The sequence below is a fragment of the Lipophrys pholis genome (genome assembly GCF_963383615.2).
Source record: "Lipophrys pholis genome assembly, chromosome: 5".
NCBI lineage: Eukaryota > Metazoa > Chordata > Actinopteri > Blenniiformes > Blenniidae > Lipophrys > Lipophrys pholis.
In genome coordinates, this window is record NC_137628.1 from 16522502 (window position 1) to 16542429 (window position 19928).

Below are 19928 nucleotides of genomic sequence, written 5' to 3' on the forward strand. Positions count from 1 at the left end.
GACTATTAACTGGAAATGTCATTTATTAGAAATTACAAGCAGAACTGATTTACAAGGAAAGGAAAAGAGCCATGTTAGTTACACAGCCGAGCTGTTTGTTTTGGCTACGGGCTATTCTATAAACATAGTAAAATCCAAACAAAATGATAACATTACAGCTGCTACAGTAATGCGTGGGTAAATACAAGAGAGTGTGAATATTGCTCGGCTTGCGGAATTACTGTACCCAGTGTAAACCTCGGGCCAGCCACAGACAGACTTATGAAAGGAAAGCTCCTGCTGCCTGCGGGAGGTCCCACGAGTGGGTCAACACGCCGCACAGCCCGGGATAAAAATAACTTTCGAAACACTTACACACCTCCACATAATTTAGGAGTTTGATGATTTGTTGATTTAACGATCCAGATACTCAAACAACGATAAAAGAGGAAAATTTACATCGAAGCAAGATTAAAAAAAAAAGAAGAATCTTCAAGGTTTCTGAAGGCTTTCACCCAACCAGTGATGTCCAGTATAAAATAACATTATCTGTGCGGATTCACATTTTCTCAGGTTGAATCTTTGCTTTAAGATAACGAGCAAGAAGTACGATCAGTTTTATTTAGTGGATGTGGCTGAAAATATAAATAATCTCGACTGTCAGTGTCGACGTTGAAGCAGGTCCCCGACCGTCATCCGCTACTTTGGCCACACAGCGACCACTATGATGGCTATCAGAAGCAGCACAATCACCACCAGCATCCCTGAGGGCAGGAAGACACAAGAAAGAGAGAGAATGAGTGATCAGGTAGCAGAAGAAACCTGAGAAATCCGACACTGGCCGGCAGCAAAAGACAGAAGCTGTATTTACAGGACGCCACCAAATCTGGACGTCACTTCTTCTCACTACTGGAAGAAGATAAAGACTCTTTTAAGGCCTCAGCTTCTCTTCTGAAACCCTCGTTTCAAACTGCATCCATGAACCTCCTCACTGGCCTTCTCTTGCTTTGCAGATCCATCTTCAGCATTCGCTTCCCCTTCATGGCCATCATCTCCGTTACGTACATGACCAAACCATCTCAACCTCGTCTTTCTCACTTTCCCAACCAAACTGTCCGGCGTGAGCTGGAGATCCAATACACTCGCAGTCAAAACCTCAACATCTTCAGCTGTACCTCCTCCACTTCAGCCTCCTCTTCTACTGGTCAAGTCCACCAGCCCCCAAAGATCCTGTAGATCTTCACCTTCAATCTTGCCGGGTCCTTTCAATCTTCCTCCTCTCTTCATCATCTGTTTGACTCCAGCTACTTAAACTCAAGTCTCTCTGCTCCCTCCACTCCATGACATCGTCACTGTTTCACCTTTACATTTTGTTATTATTACTGAAACAATGACAGACATTTTATTCTATCTTGAAAGGTAGATGAGAAAATTCGACCTTGAATCTTTGGACTTCATCTGCCATATAATCAATCCTCCTCAAACCAGCCTTTGTGCTTCATTACTCCTTTTGTAAATCACTTTTGGATGATGCAAACGAGTTCATAAAGTAGTAGCCTTTGAAGAATCTGCGAGGTTCCTGTTGTAACCATGAGACTAAAAGTCTCTCCATCATGTCTGAATTGCAAAAGAAAAAAGAATCACATACATCGTTGGACTTTCAAAAGGGGAACAGGCGCGCCAATAAAACACTTACATGTCAGAATTACAGTTCATTCAGATGAGGTCAGCATTTTAGCATTACATCTTTTATGACTTAACGTTGCATTGCTTTGGACTTTTAGTGATCAAACCTTTTACAACTTGAACAATCTTTTTTTAACTTTGAAGCTGAAAAAGGCAAATGTCAAGCAGCTGAGAAACTCCAAACCTGTTTGGAGGCCGATGCGCAGGGAAGAGGTGGAATTCAGCGGACACCGGGGAATACACTTGGAGGAGGTAAGAAGCCTGCATACCTCACCACTAATTTTCAGAGTCCCTGATCTAACGCACGTCCGGCGAGCGCATGCCCTCGCAGCGTATCGCCGCTCTCCCCTTGATGACTTAATGCAAGTGACATGCAGTCGACGGCCACAAAAGCTTTATTGCTGCAGATTGCACACTGTGATAGGCATATGTTTCTGATTTTGCCGGGAGAGGATAATCGTTGTTTTTCACTGATACTATGGCAGCAGAGGAAAAAAAAAAATGTGCAAATGCTCACTCACACTTCATCACAGTACTTCACCCCCAGGTTCTGAAAATATTACAGTTTTTATTACAGTCACCACCCAGGAAAGAATTATTTTTTGGGGGGGGGGGGGGGGGGGGGGGGGATTTCACTTCAGTCAACCACAGGTAGAGTTTGTAACATTAAGTAAGACAGAAGTACAGATTAAGAAGTTTTTTTTTATCCCTAAATGATATTGGTTATAGCCTATCTAGATTCTGCCACAAATGACTTATGATTAAAGAATTACGATATTTCCTTTAATATTTCATAAACTTTGGATACATTTTTACTAAATATCTTTTGACATGAAACACAATAAGATTATTAACCAGACAAAAAGTACTTTATTTAGTTGGTTCACCGGCCATGGAACTTAAATTATCAAATGTTATGATTTAACAGTGCATTCCATCTGGGAATCATCTAGATGTCACTGTATTACAACAGAGTCCTGCTTATTGTCACGAGCTGAAACAAATAAAAAATGTTAATGTCCAAATATATATTGAATGGCCTCCATAAAAAGTAAATTTTGGAAAGATGATTTTAAAATAAGTGGTTGCAAGAGACCACAATTATTAACCTTTAGAGGAGGAGGAGGAAGGGTTGTGGCTCAGGTGGTTGACCTCCAGCTCCATCATCAGTGGTTTGATTCCTGGTTCTACCAGTTAGTTTGCTTTGGAAAGAAATTAACTTCAAATGTCTACTAATAGTTTGCAGCACCTTGCATGGCGGCAAGTCTCCACCAGCGTTTTCAAAGGGCGAATATGACGAACAGTTCGAGGCGTTACAAAAGTGAAATCCATGCACCATGCAAGTCCTAAACTTGGAAAGTGACTCGAGCTGGTTGATCAACTGCATTGCTTTCAGGAGTTGATGTAGAGAAGCGGTGGTGCCTTTCTTGGATACTTCCTTTCATAAACATATCCTTTCTTTGTTAAACTACACAGAACTTACACAACAAACCATGCCGCACACCTAAAATATGGGATATTCTCACCAAGGCTGACCCTCCCCCATTGTTTTGTCCTGCTCTCCTCCTGGAGTGCCACAGGAGTGAAGATTTCAAACAACTGCTTCCCCGGCTGGTCTCAAGGCCGGCACTATTCCCCCCACTGACTCAAAGTTATCCATTGTTACTCAGCGTGCGGCTGGTATTTTCACCCCAAGACCCTTCACTTTGGGTTTACATTTCTCTCATTCTTCGGCGCTCTCGCTCTCCTCCTGCGCCCTCTTCTGTGGCCTAATTGGTCGTCTTTCCCACAGGGGGAGAGACGGGGCGAGATATAAGCTATGCTGAACAAATTGCTTGCGGTGATGGTGGTCTGATGAAATGCAAGGCTCACGTTGGCATAAAGCCTCGCTGTATTGAGACCCAGATGTCAATGTCGCTACTTTTATAGTAAACTGTCTTATGTCTCCTGTGATTCGTTCAGTAAGTAAAACTTCACGGAGGATTGTCGGAGGAAAGTGTTCATAGGTAGAGAAGCCGAGCATGTTGGGGCTTATCACTGGTGTAGACAAGACCTGTCCTCCTGATAACTTACACATGTGGCCATAATATAAACGTCAAAGCGGAAAACGCACGCTCAAATACTTTTGATGACTCTTTAAAAGCCTCAAGCTCAAAGCAAATACACACACAAATTGACAGCAATTATCTTTTGTTTGGCCGTAAACGACACCTTAGCAACACCCAGCCTATATCAAACGCAGACGTCGGATTTTCCTCCGACATCTGTCAGCAACTCCGTTGGCAATACAACGGCGATACAGTAACGCGCGTTCTCCAAAGTCAGACACCCGCCCTCCTCCTGAGACCGTCCCTGTCTGCCCCAGTAACCAAACAAGCTGCTCCTGACCCTCAGAGGGCCTCTAGAGGCTAATGACTAGAACGCTGTCTTCCCCAATAGATTAGGGCTCCACTGTGACAGTGATGCTGAGGGAGATAGTTGGTGTTTGCTGATAGACTGGCCACCCAGGAGTTTTTTTTTTGGAGGCCCGAGTCAGGGTTCATCCCATTTTAGCAATTTGCAGACACATCAGTAAGACAAATCACCGAGCAAGGCCAATGATTGGGGAGAGCCCTGAACAGAAAGAGACAACCCCTGAACCCTCCTCTCTACCTCTATCATGCTCTATGCTTTAAGTTCAAAGACCTTTTGGGAACACAAAAGGCCAGAATGACCTGCTAAAGACGGGGACAAATTTTATGTTAACGGGATTAAAGTGACAAGTGTAATTTTTCTCACAGCAGCAGAACAGAAGTCGATTGTGGCTGGAAATACATTTAAATATCTTTGCTTTCCTATTACTCTCAGCAAACTGAAATCTACATAAATCACTTGCTTTGTATTCTCCTTCATTCCCTCCATGCACTTTGTTCTCCTCATCTGAAGTTTGCAGGCTTCAGGAGACGGCCCTCTATAAAGTGAGGATTAGCTGTGAAGAAGGGTACTCAAGCACTGATGGGGATCTGTGATGGGAACGCTTTGTCGCTTCACACAACACAAGAAACACTCCGATCCCATGCCCCTAATCTGCCATAGTAATCTGAAACAAACACAGTCACTTCTCAGTTTTCACTAAACAATAGCTTGATTTTCTTTATAATTCTGTTTCAGAGTTTGTGGGGCCTTTGTCTTGCTGCAGCAAAAAGGGGGGAATAATATAAAACAACATTTAAGTCTCAAGTTCCTGAATCTACCACTAATTGGTAACCACTTCAGTTTGTAAATTTGATTGGATTTAGGCGTTGCCACCAGCCTGAGCTTCACTAGAATCAACACAAATGGCAAATTGACTTTGATAGTCCTTTACATGATCGGTCACATTCACACACTGACATGCACAATCACACACACACACACACACACCAATGGTGATTAATGCCAAGGGCTCGCTCATCTTTGGGAGCAATAGGATCCAATGTCTTGCACGAGGACACGTTGACACAAGAACAGGAAGAGGTGGGTGTTGAACCAACCTCTAGAGCGACGAGCTCGACCAGCAGAGACACAAGGTGATCCAAAGGATGCAACGTACAGTAACACAACAGGCACAGTCCATCTCTCCGTCTCTACCACTATATTCAATTTAGAGTCAACTGGAGCCAATCTTAGCTGACTGTACTAGAAGGACAGACCCTTGGAGGGGTGCAGTGGAAGAGCACACCCTGGACAGAGACACACGCTCACATTCACACTTATAGGCAGTTTAGAGTCAGACATCAAATACCTGGAGAAAACATCAAAACTGGACTCATACCTGGGATATTCTTGCAGTGGAGCCGGTAGTTTGTCATGAAAAAAAGTCTTATGAATCTACTTCCTGTTTTCAGGTAGAAACTTCCATGTGCATGCATGCACAAAGAATAGCTTCACCCTCATGACAGGCACTTCTCCTGACAGTTAAGGACATTTTTCAAATTTCTCAACGTGTTTTCAGCGTGCTGCACAACTCTCGTCTGTTCCTTGCAAAGCGAGAGGCCGACCAATAGCTATGTTAAGTATGCTCTCGGCTGTCAGAGCCAGACTTTTCCAACTTTACAAGGACTCGGCTGAGACATAACACCAAACATCGGCTTTGGATGAGAGGTGGTTCGAAAAATAAATAAAGCCTTAAAGCGGAGGAATTATAAACACAGCGTCACGAAGAAAGAGGGAAAGCCTTCCAAACAATTTGTGGCATGTAGCATTTTCAGGGGTTTTTTTCTCTCCACTTGACACAAAGACGAGTGTCAAACAACCGAGGAGATGAACAGGGGGATGACAGAGTGGAATGGAAGGAAAGAAAAGAAAAGAAAAGAGAGCATCGAGGTGAGAGTGAAGAAGACCATCGGGGGAACTTTCCATTCACAAAGAAGGTCTGAGACATACACACAGACACACGTCAGTACAGCTCGCTATGCACAAGACCATCTCTTGCAACAATCACACATTTGTGCGCTCGGAAGAGAAATACCAGCCTCGCCAACATAGATACACGTGACGCTTGTATACATGCAGGCGATAAACACACAAGCATTTCCACACTTAGACAGACGCACAGAGACGGTACGTGAATCATTCTCAGTCTGGAAGTGAGGACAGGACGGAGGGAGTTGTGAAAGCAAAAGAACTAAACAAACAAGAAGAAAGAAAGAGTCTTGATTCGAACACAATAGGAGCGCTGGGATCTTCAAACAAAATCACGCCCGGGCTCCATGGGGATACAAGCAACAGAGTGAAGCATTCTGGGGGGGTGGGGGCTGACCTTCCTAGTGCCCGCTCTGTTTCTGTCTGTGACCGCCTGCTTCTCCGCACATTACAAAGCAGGCTTCGCCATAGCAATGTGGTTTGGCATTTCACAATGCAAACTGAGCCTGACTCACACTGCCACATTCCACATGTTGGCTTTAGCCGGCCAACACGCCTCCCGTGGCAGAAGTTTTTCCTCTGAGAAGCATCACACAGTGGGACTGTTGTCGAATCAAGTCAGTGGTGGAAGTAAAACGGAGTCTGCAATCTGTGCAGTTGGCACAACAGGTCAACGACAAAGCCTGATTAATTCAGGAGACATCCAAGAGTTTGTATGCAAGACCCCCTTTTATTGACCAGGACACCATGTTTGCAGGCGTGACAGGCAGAGCCCGTCCACCCACCATTCAGCCGCAACATGCTCCGTACTGAGAGGGTTTGTCTCCATCAGCGTCACTTTTCAGCTCCATTAAGCTCCATTCTATCTGGAGATAAATGCCAAACGTAGCGACGCCGCTCAATTTCTGGCTCAAAGTTAACTGCTATTTGTGCAGCTGTCAAATTACTACTTGATACAGGGAAGGACATTTTTTCTGTGTGTCAAAAACAACAATTAGGTGTAGCACTTTGTGATATTGGATAAGATCTGTGTGAATCTCCGTTCAGAATTAGATGTGACTTAGGGCCATTATTAAAGCCGCCATAATACAGATACTACAGCACAATCGGAAAATGTCTTGTAAGGAGGAAAGTGAAGAAGACTCACCACATGAAGCGGACTTTGTTTCAACCAGCTTCACCCGTCGTGTCTCATTACGGATCCTGTCGTCCGTCTTGTCCACGAGGTGTGTGATGTCATCAATGATTTCTGAAAGACGGCCGAAAAGAGAAAGAAGAACTCAATGAAGCTCATTTCTGCATTAAATTGGCATAAAAACATTTCCTACATCCCATGTTTCTTCCAGCCATTGTTGTTTTCATGTGCATTGCTGGTTTGTTGATTGCTGCTGTTCCCTGCACAGTGGTGTCAGTTAGCCTGGTTCAAGAGCGGGGCAGAGTTCTGTGCATGTGAGACTACGGTTTCCTCCCACAGTACAGAAACATGTGTTTGAGGTTAATTAGTGACTCTAAATGGAGTGTATGACTGTCTCTCTGTTTGCTCGGGGATAAACTGGATAGGATGTGCCGCTTACAGTCAGCTGTGATCACCTCCCCTTCCCTGTGATCCTGGGTTGGATAAAGTGGTGCTGAATATGGATGAATTTTACATGTGAGACCAGCAAACAAACTGAAAAGAGGCTGCCTGAGTCACTCCTTCATGACCTGAGTGGTCATGAAGGAGTGACTTAGAAGCCCATTCAAATGCTTTTTTTGACTTCTTGAATTGAAAAAAGGAATTTACCTCTCTTGAGTTTTAAAAACATAAGCCTGGGCATCAGGCTTACACATATATATCCAATGAAACGCTTGTATTTAACTCTCTGAGACCCAAGGCTCGACACCGTTTTGTGCGTATTGTAACAATCAAGGTGTGGTTTTACAGGTTTAACTTTGATGGTCAACTTTGACATGCATTGTGTCAATGAGACAAGCCTTGTGCTTGTTGTGTTCATGTCTGTTGCAGATACGGCCTTCACTAACTTCCTGTTCGTCGAGGCCAGTTTGTGATTTGTTAGTGAGAGCCACTGCGTTGATAGGACATCTTCTGAGGTTTGGACCAACAACAAAAACAGGTACGTTTTCACAGGTTAAATATATCCATAATAATTCTTATAGCTTTCAGGATGAATCTGAGTTCAGTTCTTAATGATTCCAACTCACTCTGACATAAAAGTCTGAATAAATAAAAGAAGTGCACAAGCAGTACTATTGAAAACAGCAAGGCTCATTACTTGTGTCATAAATCAAGGGGTTTATTACAGAACACAACTCAAATTGGGCATTTCATTTAAATGTGTGTGTCTGGAGTTACTAGATTTGTGGCCTGTTTTTTACTGCTGCTCCAACTGTGATGACAGGCCTTGTCCAGCAGCTTTCTAAATTGAAATGACAAAACAAAAACAAAAGGATGAATAATAAAGAAGGCCAAAAAAACAGAAATCCACACGGAGTTGAAGAGAGGAAAACGCATATCAGCCCATAATAAGTGAACGTTTTAAAGGAGCGTGAATCTGGACTCATCCTCAATCTGAGCTAAATGCCAAGTCGAACACATCATCAATCCAGAGAGTAAGCAGCTTTCTTTTTTATTATTATTATTGAGGCTAGAAGGCGGCAAAGCCTGCTCAGTCAGTAAGATTGAAGAGTTTTGGTTTTTCTTTTCCTTTAAAAGAAACTCCCACAGGTGAGTGCTCAGGGCCGTCTGCAGCAATTGCCTTTGAACGCGCAAACGTCTTTAACTCAAACTGCCTTGTTTTCCCAACTACAAGTCATCACCACTTCAAAAGATAGCTTGTGTTTTGGCTGACATCCGATAATTAGGTTGCACAAATAATTTTAGGAAAAGGAAGTAAAGCATGCGAGTTTGGAAGGCCAGAATGTGAAAGGGGCAAGGACGAGGAGTTAGTAAACGTGGGATCGGCATATGTACAGTGTCCCGGGAGCCCTCCACATCATCGTCTACGCATCGGGCAACAATTTAGAAGGAAGGAACTTTTCCTTTACTGGCCGGGAAGAGATGTAGACACTGAACCATTTGTGCCGCGTGCCGCTCCAACTAGTCACAAAGGATGTTTTCAGTCAGCTGCTGCCAAGTTTCTTAATTCATTTCTGGCCCGGCGAAAACATTTCAATTCATTGATGAATTCCCAAACCGTGGCACAATGCAGCAGAGCTCGGGGCTTGACCTTTAACTACAGCTGCAATGAAACGCTTAATTAATTTCTCAGGATGGCTGCCCTGAGACGTTGGCTTTTTCACATGCATCGTCCTTCAATTCACCTTATTATCAAGTCGTGTTCCTAACAACTTAATTCTCAATTTCCTATTGTAACTTCTGCTTCCACGTATGACAGCTGCTGGTTCTGGCTTGAATCTGCCACACCACAAAGAAGGGCCTGTTTCAGGCTAAGTTTGTTTATTTAAAGTGCTATTACACTGGGTAAACCTCCAAAACCACAGTGTGGGAGAACCTGGCACGTGTGCGCAGGGTTTATTCCTGTTTGTGAGGTTTGATTTTTGAAGATTTGTTGCTTCATTCACCTCCATCACACGATGTCTTCACCTGCTATGTTACTCTACTAGTATCATAACCCTGATATTTGGAAAAATAGAAGTATTTGTGGGTGATTTATATTCGAATTCATAAACTGTAAGATTGCAGGTACCCATTAAATACACATCAGTATTACAGTATAACGATGGCATTTGTCAGGCTAGTCCCAAGTCCCATGTCAGCCAGCACAAGGTCCGATTTTATAAGACCAGCACACTCTGTTCTAAAATTTGACGTTTTGGTTTTTTTTTTGCCACAAATACAATAAATTAATCCATAGGGCAATTTGTGTCTTTTAACTTATGTCTGATTGTGCAGCACACGTACAAATTCTGTAATAAATTCAACTTTTATCCTGTTTACTTACTTATGGCTGCTATGTAACATTTTGGTACATAAAGTGAAAGCACGATCAACAGAAATCAATTGATTTTACACACTTCAACAAGATGTGATCAGGTCTGTTGGCTACTTGCCCTTTCATGTGACCAAATCAGAAAAAGGTTTGGCCGCTCTGCCTTAAGTGATGTGATCATTTTTCTTGTCCAACTGAAATAATCAAGTGAATTTAAATTCTTCCTTGAGCTTTGCCTGTCTCCACTGAGGACTGTGGCTGCATCCTAACAAGCTTGACTCTGCAATTTCCTGATTAGTTATCCAGTATATACAGGACAAGATCATTAGCTAATCCAGGGACTTGTTATCTGAGCCTTTTTTTTTTATGGTCTTCCTACTTTGTTACATTATTGGTAAGCGATTACATTTTTGTCTTTGCTACATTCAAATCGACAAACATAACTAAAGTACTGGCAATTCTTACATCATTGGCGTTTGCTACATTATTGGTTGCTACACACCTGCTAAAGAGTAGAGGTGAGAAAGATAAGATTTTGTAAATTGAGTTAGAAGCAGGACAAAACTGACAAGTATGTGTGTGAGTTTAAAAAGGGCCAAATTGTGACGGCTGGATGACTAGAACGAAAGTAAGTAAAGCCTGGCGCTTGTGAATGGAGGCGTGAGAGCCCGGGAGCACACACACACACACCAGATGTTGCTCTAAGATGACGTCACCGACTCTGTGTAATCTCAATGCCATTTCATCTTTGTTCAAGTATTTTGAACAGCTTCTCCCTGTTGGCACTGTTCTCCATGGGGGGGCTAACTAGTTTACAGGTCGCCTTCCACCTTTGCTGCAGGCATCATCTGGAACTACTGATATCTATCATCCTAAAGAGCTGCTGCTGGTCTGCGCCACACGGTTGGTATGTGTCATAAACTGGAAAAAACATATTTAATAATATCGGAACGATTTCTGGTTAACTCACTTCAAGTTTAAAGTTAAGTATACAAGTAGTGATAGATCTTGAATTTCCAGACGTTTACAGCATACTCCCATTAGCCTCATAGCTGGACTGAAGGCATCAAACTGGTAATGAACACTGTATTTGCTGTCTGCAGAAAACTGGAACATTTTCAAAAAGATGTAAAACAGCCATAAATGAGTCTACAACACTGTAAAACTGCTCACATATTCTCTAAAGACATTCCACATAACTGTGGTCTGGCTTCCCTTCACACTGGTTCTGAATTTATCATACAAAGTTGTATAGGGTCCTAAAAATTTCCAGTGCAGAGTTTTCTCAGTACACCACAGACAATATTCAGGCTGTGTGCACGTCTTCGGCTTTGGCTACCTTGGTAGTGAGATTTCCACATGGCATCAGAGGTCACCATCCACCTCCTCTGAATCGATTAATACAGCTGGTCCACCCAAAGTTCTTTCTGGGGCCCTTCAACCGAATGTAAAAGTAACCCTTGAGGTCCATATGAGCACCAATAGTGCATGGTCACAATGATCTTTTTTCTATAACTCCCAAAGAGAAGCAGAGTCGAATCTAAATAAATTTGCTATTTAAAAGGTTTAAACTGTAAATCATTATGTGAATTAATCGTCTATATATCGTGAAATCTTTGATAAGCCATGCTGACAAGTATCAGTACATAGCTTTCTACCCACGACATATCTAATTTCTTTTCCTAAGAAGAACTCTCTTGTTATTCCTGTTACTTCATGAGGACTCATTCCATCGATGATGGTGTGTCTGATTCAACTTCTGCAACAACAAAACAAGTTAGAGCCAAGGTCATTAAAGAACTGCCGAGCTGTGATCCAATATCTAGATCTACAAAGGCAAGCAAGGGACAAGGATAACTAAACAACAACAACAACAACAACAACAACAACAAAAAAACTATCAGGCTAAGCCAGAGAAGCAGCACCAGATAGCACTTCTGAGAGTGGTTTTGTGGAAAATGAAAGAGGTCCAGTAACAGAGATATAGAGCAGAACAAATCAGAAGAAGTTTACTGTGTCTGTTTGTGATTGTGTGTGTGCGTGCTGATTTTACTTTCTTTGTGTGGTCCCAAATGTGAGATCTTGCTGTACTTGTATGGTCTGACCTACCTTGTGTTGAGCCCAAAATATTTTACATAATCTTATTAACTGCTGTTTGGGTTTGGGGATGAGATTTTGGGGACTTTTTCGTGGAGGCACAGAATAAGTCTCACTGAGGAAATCGATTAAACGTTGAAAGGTCAAAATAAAGGTCTGGTGAAGTTTAGAATTACATAAAGCAAAAAGTACTTAGACTTGAGGTCAGCTAAGAAAAAATTATGAACAAATCCTCTCCGGTGGCGGCGCTGCGCAAACCTGTGTTCTGCCTGAATTAAAATCAGGTTGGTCTGTGAAGGTCATTCAGAAATGACATAAACAGAAACATGGGAGGCAGTCTTTGTTGTAATGATTCAAATGAACATGTCTCAGATCTTAAAAATGCTGACTTATTCTTAAAAAGACAATTGTGTGTGTGTGTGTGTGTGTGTGGGCACTACCATAAACAGTGACACCCCAGGGTGGCTCCAGCATGTGCTGTATTAACTCTGTGTGTTATTGTAGGACTCCTTCCCAGAGCAGGCACAGCGCAGAGTGAAAATGCTTCGCTGTCACCGATTTAAACTCAGTCTAACTCAGTGCGGATAATTTTGTTGCGTTTGTTCTCGAAATGATTTCTCCTGAGGATACAGAGGGAATGAAGCGAGGATGGGTATTTTTTTTTTATTTTATTTTATTTTTTTTTAACTCTGTCCTGCTTTAGCTGGCGGGGGGTGGGGGTGGGGGTGGGGGGTGGGGGGGTTGGCTACAACTGTTACCAATTGGCCCTGGTGTGACTGACTGTGTATGGAGGGTAGCACACTGCTGCCAACCAAAACACACACATCTCTGAATGTAACTAGAACTTCACTTGGCACACGCCGAGGCACTCAGCATGATGATACAACTCAGAGCAATTATAGTATTTACAAGAAGTTGCATAGTCTTGGAAATGTTTCTTAAAACCTATTTCTTTTTTTTCCCCGCCGACTCTTGGCAGTGCATAGAAAACAAACATATCCCGGGGGTCTATGGGGGAGAAAGACATTTTTGAAGAGTTTTTCAGTTTTTTTTTAAACTGAGCTCAAACCCAACAAAACATCGCAATGCCATCCCAAAAGAAACACAAAGAAAAAACAAAGGGCAAAATCTCTGCTGGACAAAAATAGAAATGGTATAGAAATACTATTTGTTATTGGTGAAAACACATATAGAAAACCACTTCATTTTCAGAGAAATTCACTTGCCCTCGATAATAAAGAAGAAACATTTCTCTAGTCTCTAATATTGGTAATGGTTAGTGACAATAATAATAGTTTCATTTCCACGTTGTCCAACACAAGCAGATCATAAAAGGGAACAGTGTTTTTCATTGAAGGGGCCAAAACTGTGACACGAGGGAATATTGAAAAACACTGAAACACAAAAGCATCATGATGAACAAATCCTCCCACTTGAGCAAACAAGAAATGAAGCCTAAGCTGAGTTAGTCTGGAGTTCAATGGACACAACAAGGACCACAGTGTGAATCCAATTACAAAATCATTTTCTTATTCATCAGCTTCTATCAAATCCCACTGAAAGAAAAATGAATGTCGATGTTTAACGATATGCGACTTTTAGCTTGTGTTTGCTTCTCATTCAACAAATGTACATATGCACTGATGGGGTTTATAAAAGTGTCACAAGGCACACAATTCACCGTCCAAACATCTGGCCTTCTGAAGTGCTGGGCCACATGTGCAAAGATTAGTCTCACTGCTGGACACCATCAGCCCGACTGGCCCCCGTCAATCTCTGAGTCCCTCCGAAGGCACTGACAGACCGGTCCACCAGACACGCTGGAGGTAGGATACCCAATACTGCATCGTCAGACATTTTGGCCTTTGTGTGTGAGGGGTGATGATGAGTGTCTTACTTTTATGCAGTTCACACAAAAGACTTGAACCGACTTACTTTGTCACCCTTAAAATAAATATGATTCTACAATGCCGCATAATAAGTTGTCACCTATTCACAGCAAAATGCTCTTTATGAAGTGGTTCTGCAGTCTTTATGTAATTCTTGGCAGCCGTTACAAAAATAGACAAGTTACGCAAAAAAACTAAAACTACGTATAAAGAGAACTTGAACAAAGGAAGACAGATACCAAGCACTTAAGACAACTGTTGCATTCAAGGCCTTCACAATTCCGGCCTAATCTCAACCATTTGTGTATCAATTTGAAACTGAAACCGGGTGTGTCCCTAGACACATTCACCTCCCCAGCCCTGTTACACCCCCCCCCCCCCCCCCCCCCCCGAGATCCATCACTGCACACAGAAAAAAATGGCCTCCTGAAGAATGACTGAGTTTAAAAGAAGCAACACTTCAAAGAATAGCACATAAATCTGGAAAAATAACTGCATCTGTGTAGTTTTAGTACGTTCTTACCATGAGGTTTGTACTCGCTGGACACCAAAGACAAGCTCCCTGTGAGTTATGGGAATGTGGTTCGGCAGCGTTTTGCAGATTACGTCTTTCCCCAAAAACCCACAAAACAAGAGCAATTCTCGTTTTCCACAAGGTGACCACAATCCTGAAAAGCTGATAAAAAAAATACTTGACGACTTTATCCATTTTACATGCAAATTTTAAAACTTCTGCTTTCCGCAATTATCATTAGTAAGAATGTTGCTTACAGGATGTTGTTTTGTTTGTTTTGCACATGCCATTCTAGAAAGTGTTCAGTGTAAGAACCCCAAAATTATTAGTTATCAGGCAATTAATTAAGGCCATGTTTTTTCTCATTTTAATGTTTCCTGACTTGTAGGTATAAAGGAATATTTTTGCAATGCTCCGGAACCATTTCCCACAAATTTCGTACATAAATATGTGTGCAGAGCTCTTGTTGATTGTCTGAGTGTTTTTAATAATCGTTTTCATGCTGCTTTGGTAGTTGCTCAATCCAAGATGTTCCAACACAACATTGGGCTCAGATAGGTGATCAGGAGCTTTTGGATTTCAGTGAAATGTTTTTAAAGAGGTTGTCGATTTTTCAAGGACTTGAAATAATCATCCTAAGAAAAACAAAACCTGAATTAGGATGCCCCTGGTCACCTCCCATTAGAGGTTGACCAGGTATGTTTGACTGGGAGGAGAACCCAAGGTCGGCCCAGGACCTGCTGGAGAGAGATTACATCTCTGGTTTGGTCTGAATGTGGGTTGGGGTCCCTCCAGAGGAGCTGGAGGAAGTTGGGGGGGACAGTTGGGCTTCCTTGCTCTCAATGCTGCCATTGCAACTCCGTACAGACAGAGTGAAAAAGAAGATGGATGGACGGACGATTGGATAGACGGACAATTGAATGGACGGCCGGATATGGAACCATTTGCGTGAAATGACTTGACTCATCATCAGCATCAATCATCTCACATGACCAAGCATTGCTGAACAGTGAATATGTATTGATTTCAATTATGTACTACAGACATTCAAAACACAAGTGATTTGTTGAAAGTTGACAAAAGAAAGAGGAGTTTAATCCCTCTAAAAACTGCACTCAGACGAAAACCGATGAGGAGAAGTCTGATCAGTACCAGGCTTTTCCACCATCAGCTCTATTATAGCCAGGTGCCACCAAACAATGTGTGTGTGATGAGCATGAGGGTGCCAGCAGCAGCGGCAGCAGCAGCGGCAGCAGCGGCAGCAGCAGCAGCAGCAGCAGCATGAGCTGTGGGAGGCAGGGACCACCCTGTCACTGCCACAACACCTCCAAACCAGTCGAGTTTACACTTCATCACTACCAACACACTTCATTAGGAAGGACACCCAGTAGGAGGGACATGCTAAGATATGAACAATTGAACAAAAAGAACCGATTTGACAGGACAAGATGCAGTAAAAATGTAAACGCTGGAGGAGCATCCAGAATCAGTGAAGCAATGATGAGTTGATTGACTCGTCTAAAAAAGCTGAAAAATTCACAGACTGCAGTCTATTTCGTCTCCTCAAAGCAACATGTTCAAACAGCTTTCAGGGCTAGAAAAGGGTTGTAAACAACTTTTTTTTCCCCCTTCAAAAAAACAACAAATTGAATAAGAAACGAGTGAAACCAGGAATTTCTCACTAACTGAACAACTATGTTCTAATTGAAATAATCTGAGTTTAATAACGCAGAACCTCCTGTGGTGAGCGGAGCTTCCCGGCAATACGCTGGCTCGCTGACTGACTGACTGACGGAGGAGTTATGGTGGAACTTTGATCTTTGAGCCAGATTCTGTTCCACTCATAATGCACTCACACGCATGGAGACGCATATGCCCTCGTGCGCAGACGCTGACACAAACGCACACGTATAGACACTCAAGGCTGTAGCTCCCACACAGATGGACACACACAGCGCAGTGAGAGACGCGGAGAAGGGAAGGCGCACGCACTTTCGGCAGGCGTTTGTGGTCTAAACAGAGGACGAGGCATCCTCGCAGTGCTGCTGTATCAGATTATGATGTTTTATTGAGGAAAAGAAAGTTTGGGGGGGAAGTTGATCCTAAATGATCAGCAGGACATGGATCATGACATGTGCAGAGGTGGTGGTCAGCATGAAAAATACTTAAATAGAAGAGCAAGCAGAGATTTCTTACGTCCGCCAAAGGTTGACCTAGACTCAGAAATTTGGTGGAAATCTGTTATTTAGTTTAGACGTAATCCTTAAAAGCCTACTTAATGGAATCTTTCATAGCGTAACATACATACAGAGAGAGAAATATGCACCGATGATTTTATTACATCCTTGGTGGACGTAATGAGCACATCAAACTGACTGAAATGTATTTGTATGACTTCTTATATGCTACACGATCCGATCTCAAGTGGTTCGGCAGAAAAACATGATACAGCCAAGTGTAAGCAGTCTGCGTGAGGGCTCGCCACACGTGATCGGATCATCAGAAATGCATGTTAACGCCAGGTCTGAACGGGCACACTCTGGGCAAGCTGCTATTAAGTTCAAACACAGAGAGACAGTCACACATTCACATTTACACACAATTTAGAGGAACCAATTAGGATTAAATGCATGTTTTTGGACCATCAGAGGAAGCCCAGGCACAGAAAGTGAACCTCCCCATCAAATAATACTCTGACTTTGTTTTGTTCATCATATCACCATGATGCAATCTCTATCTGCATAGTTGTTATACATTACTTCCTCACAATTCCACTCAATTATTTATCAAAGCATCAACACAATGAATCTGTTTTGTCTGATCAAAGCTCTGAACTTACATACACTCATGTCTGTAACACATATTTGAATTTGTATTTAAGAAAGATAGAGCTGGGGATACTTGGGTAGCACATGAGCTCAATTTCAGGAATCCTTGTGGAGTGTGTGGTGGTTTTTGAGTAACTGCACTCTCCTCTTGAAGACCAGAATGAAAGTTTGGCCACCAGTCCTGTCCCAGCAACCTCCCACATAATTGTTGACAGCTCGGAGCGGTCGATGATACTGAGCAAACAGCCAAAAAGTAAGACAAAAACCCCCCCAAAACTGTGCACTTGGATGTGGGTTCCATGCATTGAAGAGCAAGGCTGGATGCACAGACGATTAGACACTGAGGAAAACCACATTTACACATACACACATGTTGAAGTGAACATGTGATGGAAGCTGCACTCTTCACTTTGGCCTGAATCAATGAGACATACAAGTGTCATAATCATACCATACCTATTAAGTCTGACAGCACACGGCATGCATGCACACTGCTTCTACTTAAACAGCTGCACCTACAGTTGTGGTGGAATTACTCACTTCCTCCTGCTGATGAACAAAAAGGAGGTGGTGCTGATTACTGGAGGAGAAGAAAAGACTTCCTCAGAGGAATTAGGAGAATTAACACATCCTGTGTGACAGCCTATGGCTCTGCCATAATGTTGAATTCATTCCAGCATCATAAAACAAGAGCACTCCCAGCTTTGGGTCATGGTATGAGCTACAGCCTCTGCTGCCCACTAGTGGTGGGTTTATCTGTGGACCGTATGAGAGCAGATCTTAAGTTCATGTATTTGTATTACACCAGAAAAGAAATGAGAGAAACAATTTTTGCTATTATTTTTACTATTTTTAGTTTTTCAAAATTAGATTTGACATATAGTATATCACAGTGCTTCATCAATATGTGTTCATAACAGCAGTTTATCAAAACCATGTAAGATACTGCTTTCTATTGAGAAGTAGAATATCATCAAGCAGAACTGAGTAGACCATGTCCAAAGTAGTCCATAGTTTTCCACCAGGCCCCCTCAAAAGAACCAATTCCCTACCACTGATATGAAAATGGTACATTCACAAGTTTAATACAAAAGTTTAGTTCTGAATGAAATTGTCAGGAATCCTTAACATTTACAACCTTTGAAACAATTGTATGGCTAAAATATAACCTCTTTGATCATTTCAAGAAAGAAAAAGAAAACCCACTCATGTTTATAAAGGCAGAATTTGATGCCGAACTGTTTCATTAACTTGCAGGACAATTTAAGTGGTAAAGGGCAAAATGAACATAGTGTCACATCTAAAATGATGAGGACCAGTGGTGTCTACAGTGCTGTTGCCCCTGTGTTATCACATCAGCTCCAAACCAATGAGGCCTTTTCTTCTTCATGACTCAGCTCATACCCAGAACATATTTCATTGTTATCTTCTTTACCTTCCACATTCATGCAGGTGTTACGTTTATATTGTTTAGTCTAGTTGGTGTGTATTTTCACACCCAAACACTTACAGTACATCTCGCCTCAGATGTGCTACAATAGCAACTTGGAAGCGAAATGGGAGGCTGGGATGAAGCCAAGAGCAAAACAGATGACAATGATTAGATTGCAGATCAAATGCCTTCTTTTTTTTGGAGGGGGAGGGAGTGTTTGTTCAAAGGGCACAGATCTGTTGTTGTTCTCACAGTACATAAAATCAGCATTAAAGTCTAAGACTCCAAAAAAGCCAATAAAGTTGTTTAATTTGTGAGACAAAACTCTGTTTATTTGTCCTTTTGACTTGGGATTCTCATCTTTCGTTTGGCTTGTAGATAGCATCTGATTGCACACATGCAGGGTTATCAGATACAAGATGAAACGGATAAAAACCATCTCAACACTTTGAAAAGTTTTCTTTTGGAATCGTGACATGACAGCAACAAATTTTTTTTCTACCATGATTAAAGACTTGTAACAAGTGTTAAAACCGATATTTTGCTTTGAAGGTCAGGTGTTAGGCATTGCTTTATGTTCCACTTTATATCGTAGTACCTCTCACACGGTGTATGTTATGTCTACCATTGTTAATAAAGGGGTTAAAAAAAAAAAGGTAAATGTTCAGTAAAAGTTAATTTGGTTTGTGTCTCGTGAAGCATTTTGTTACTTGAGTTGACTTTGCTGTGAAAGACAAAGATACTAACTCACCTAATTACGAGCAAGTTCTATTTACTAAGATCTTATTTGCAGGATTTTGTTTGACGCTGTATTTGTATGTGTTTGGGATTTCTCCGGGTATTTTGTTACTTTGGGGGTACCTGCTGACTGTAAATTCCTTTTGTGTGTGTGTGTGTGTGTGTGTGTGTGTGTGTGTGTGTGTGTGTGTGTGTGTGTGTGTGTGTGTGTGTGTGTGTGTGTGTGTGTGTGTGTGTGTGTGTGTGTGTGTGTGTGTGTGTGTGTGTGTGTCCTGGGATAAACTGGCGACCTGTACAGGGCGTATCCAGCCTTCGCCCAGGTTCCTTCATCCAGCTCCCTTGAATCTCAGTTGGATGACGCAGTGTAGGATGGATGGGATTCGGAAATATAATAAAATATCATAAATATTGTTTTCACTTTGTCATATATTT

At 42.2% G+C, this 19928-nt stretch overlaps 1 protein-coding gene across 1 annotated transcript in view; it reads right to left on the reverse strand.

Moving 5' to 3' along the window:
• The window catches only part of stx8 (syntaxin 8), a 38749-nt gene continuing 18821 nt past the window's right edge, over positions 1 to 19928 (reverse strand). The window contains exons 7-8 of the mRNA XM_080464886.1: positions 7196 to 7297; positions 1 to 743 (exon numbers count right to left, since the gene is read on the reverse strand). Of these exons, the coding sequence (XP_080321012.1) occupies positions 679 to 743; positions 7196 to 7297 (167 nt within the window). The 3' untranslated portion in view covers positions 1 to 678. The remainder of the gene's footprint in view (positions 744 to 7195; positions 7298 to 19928) is intronic.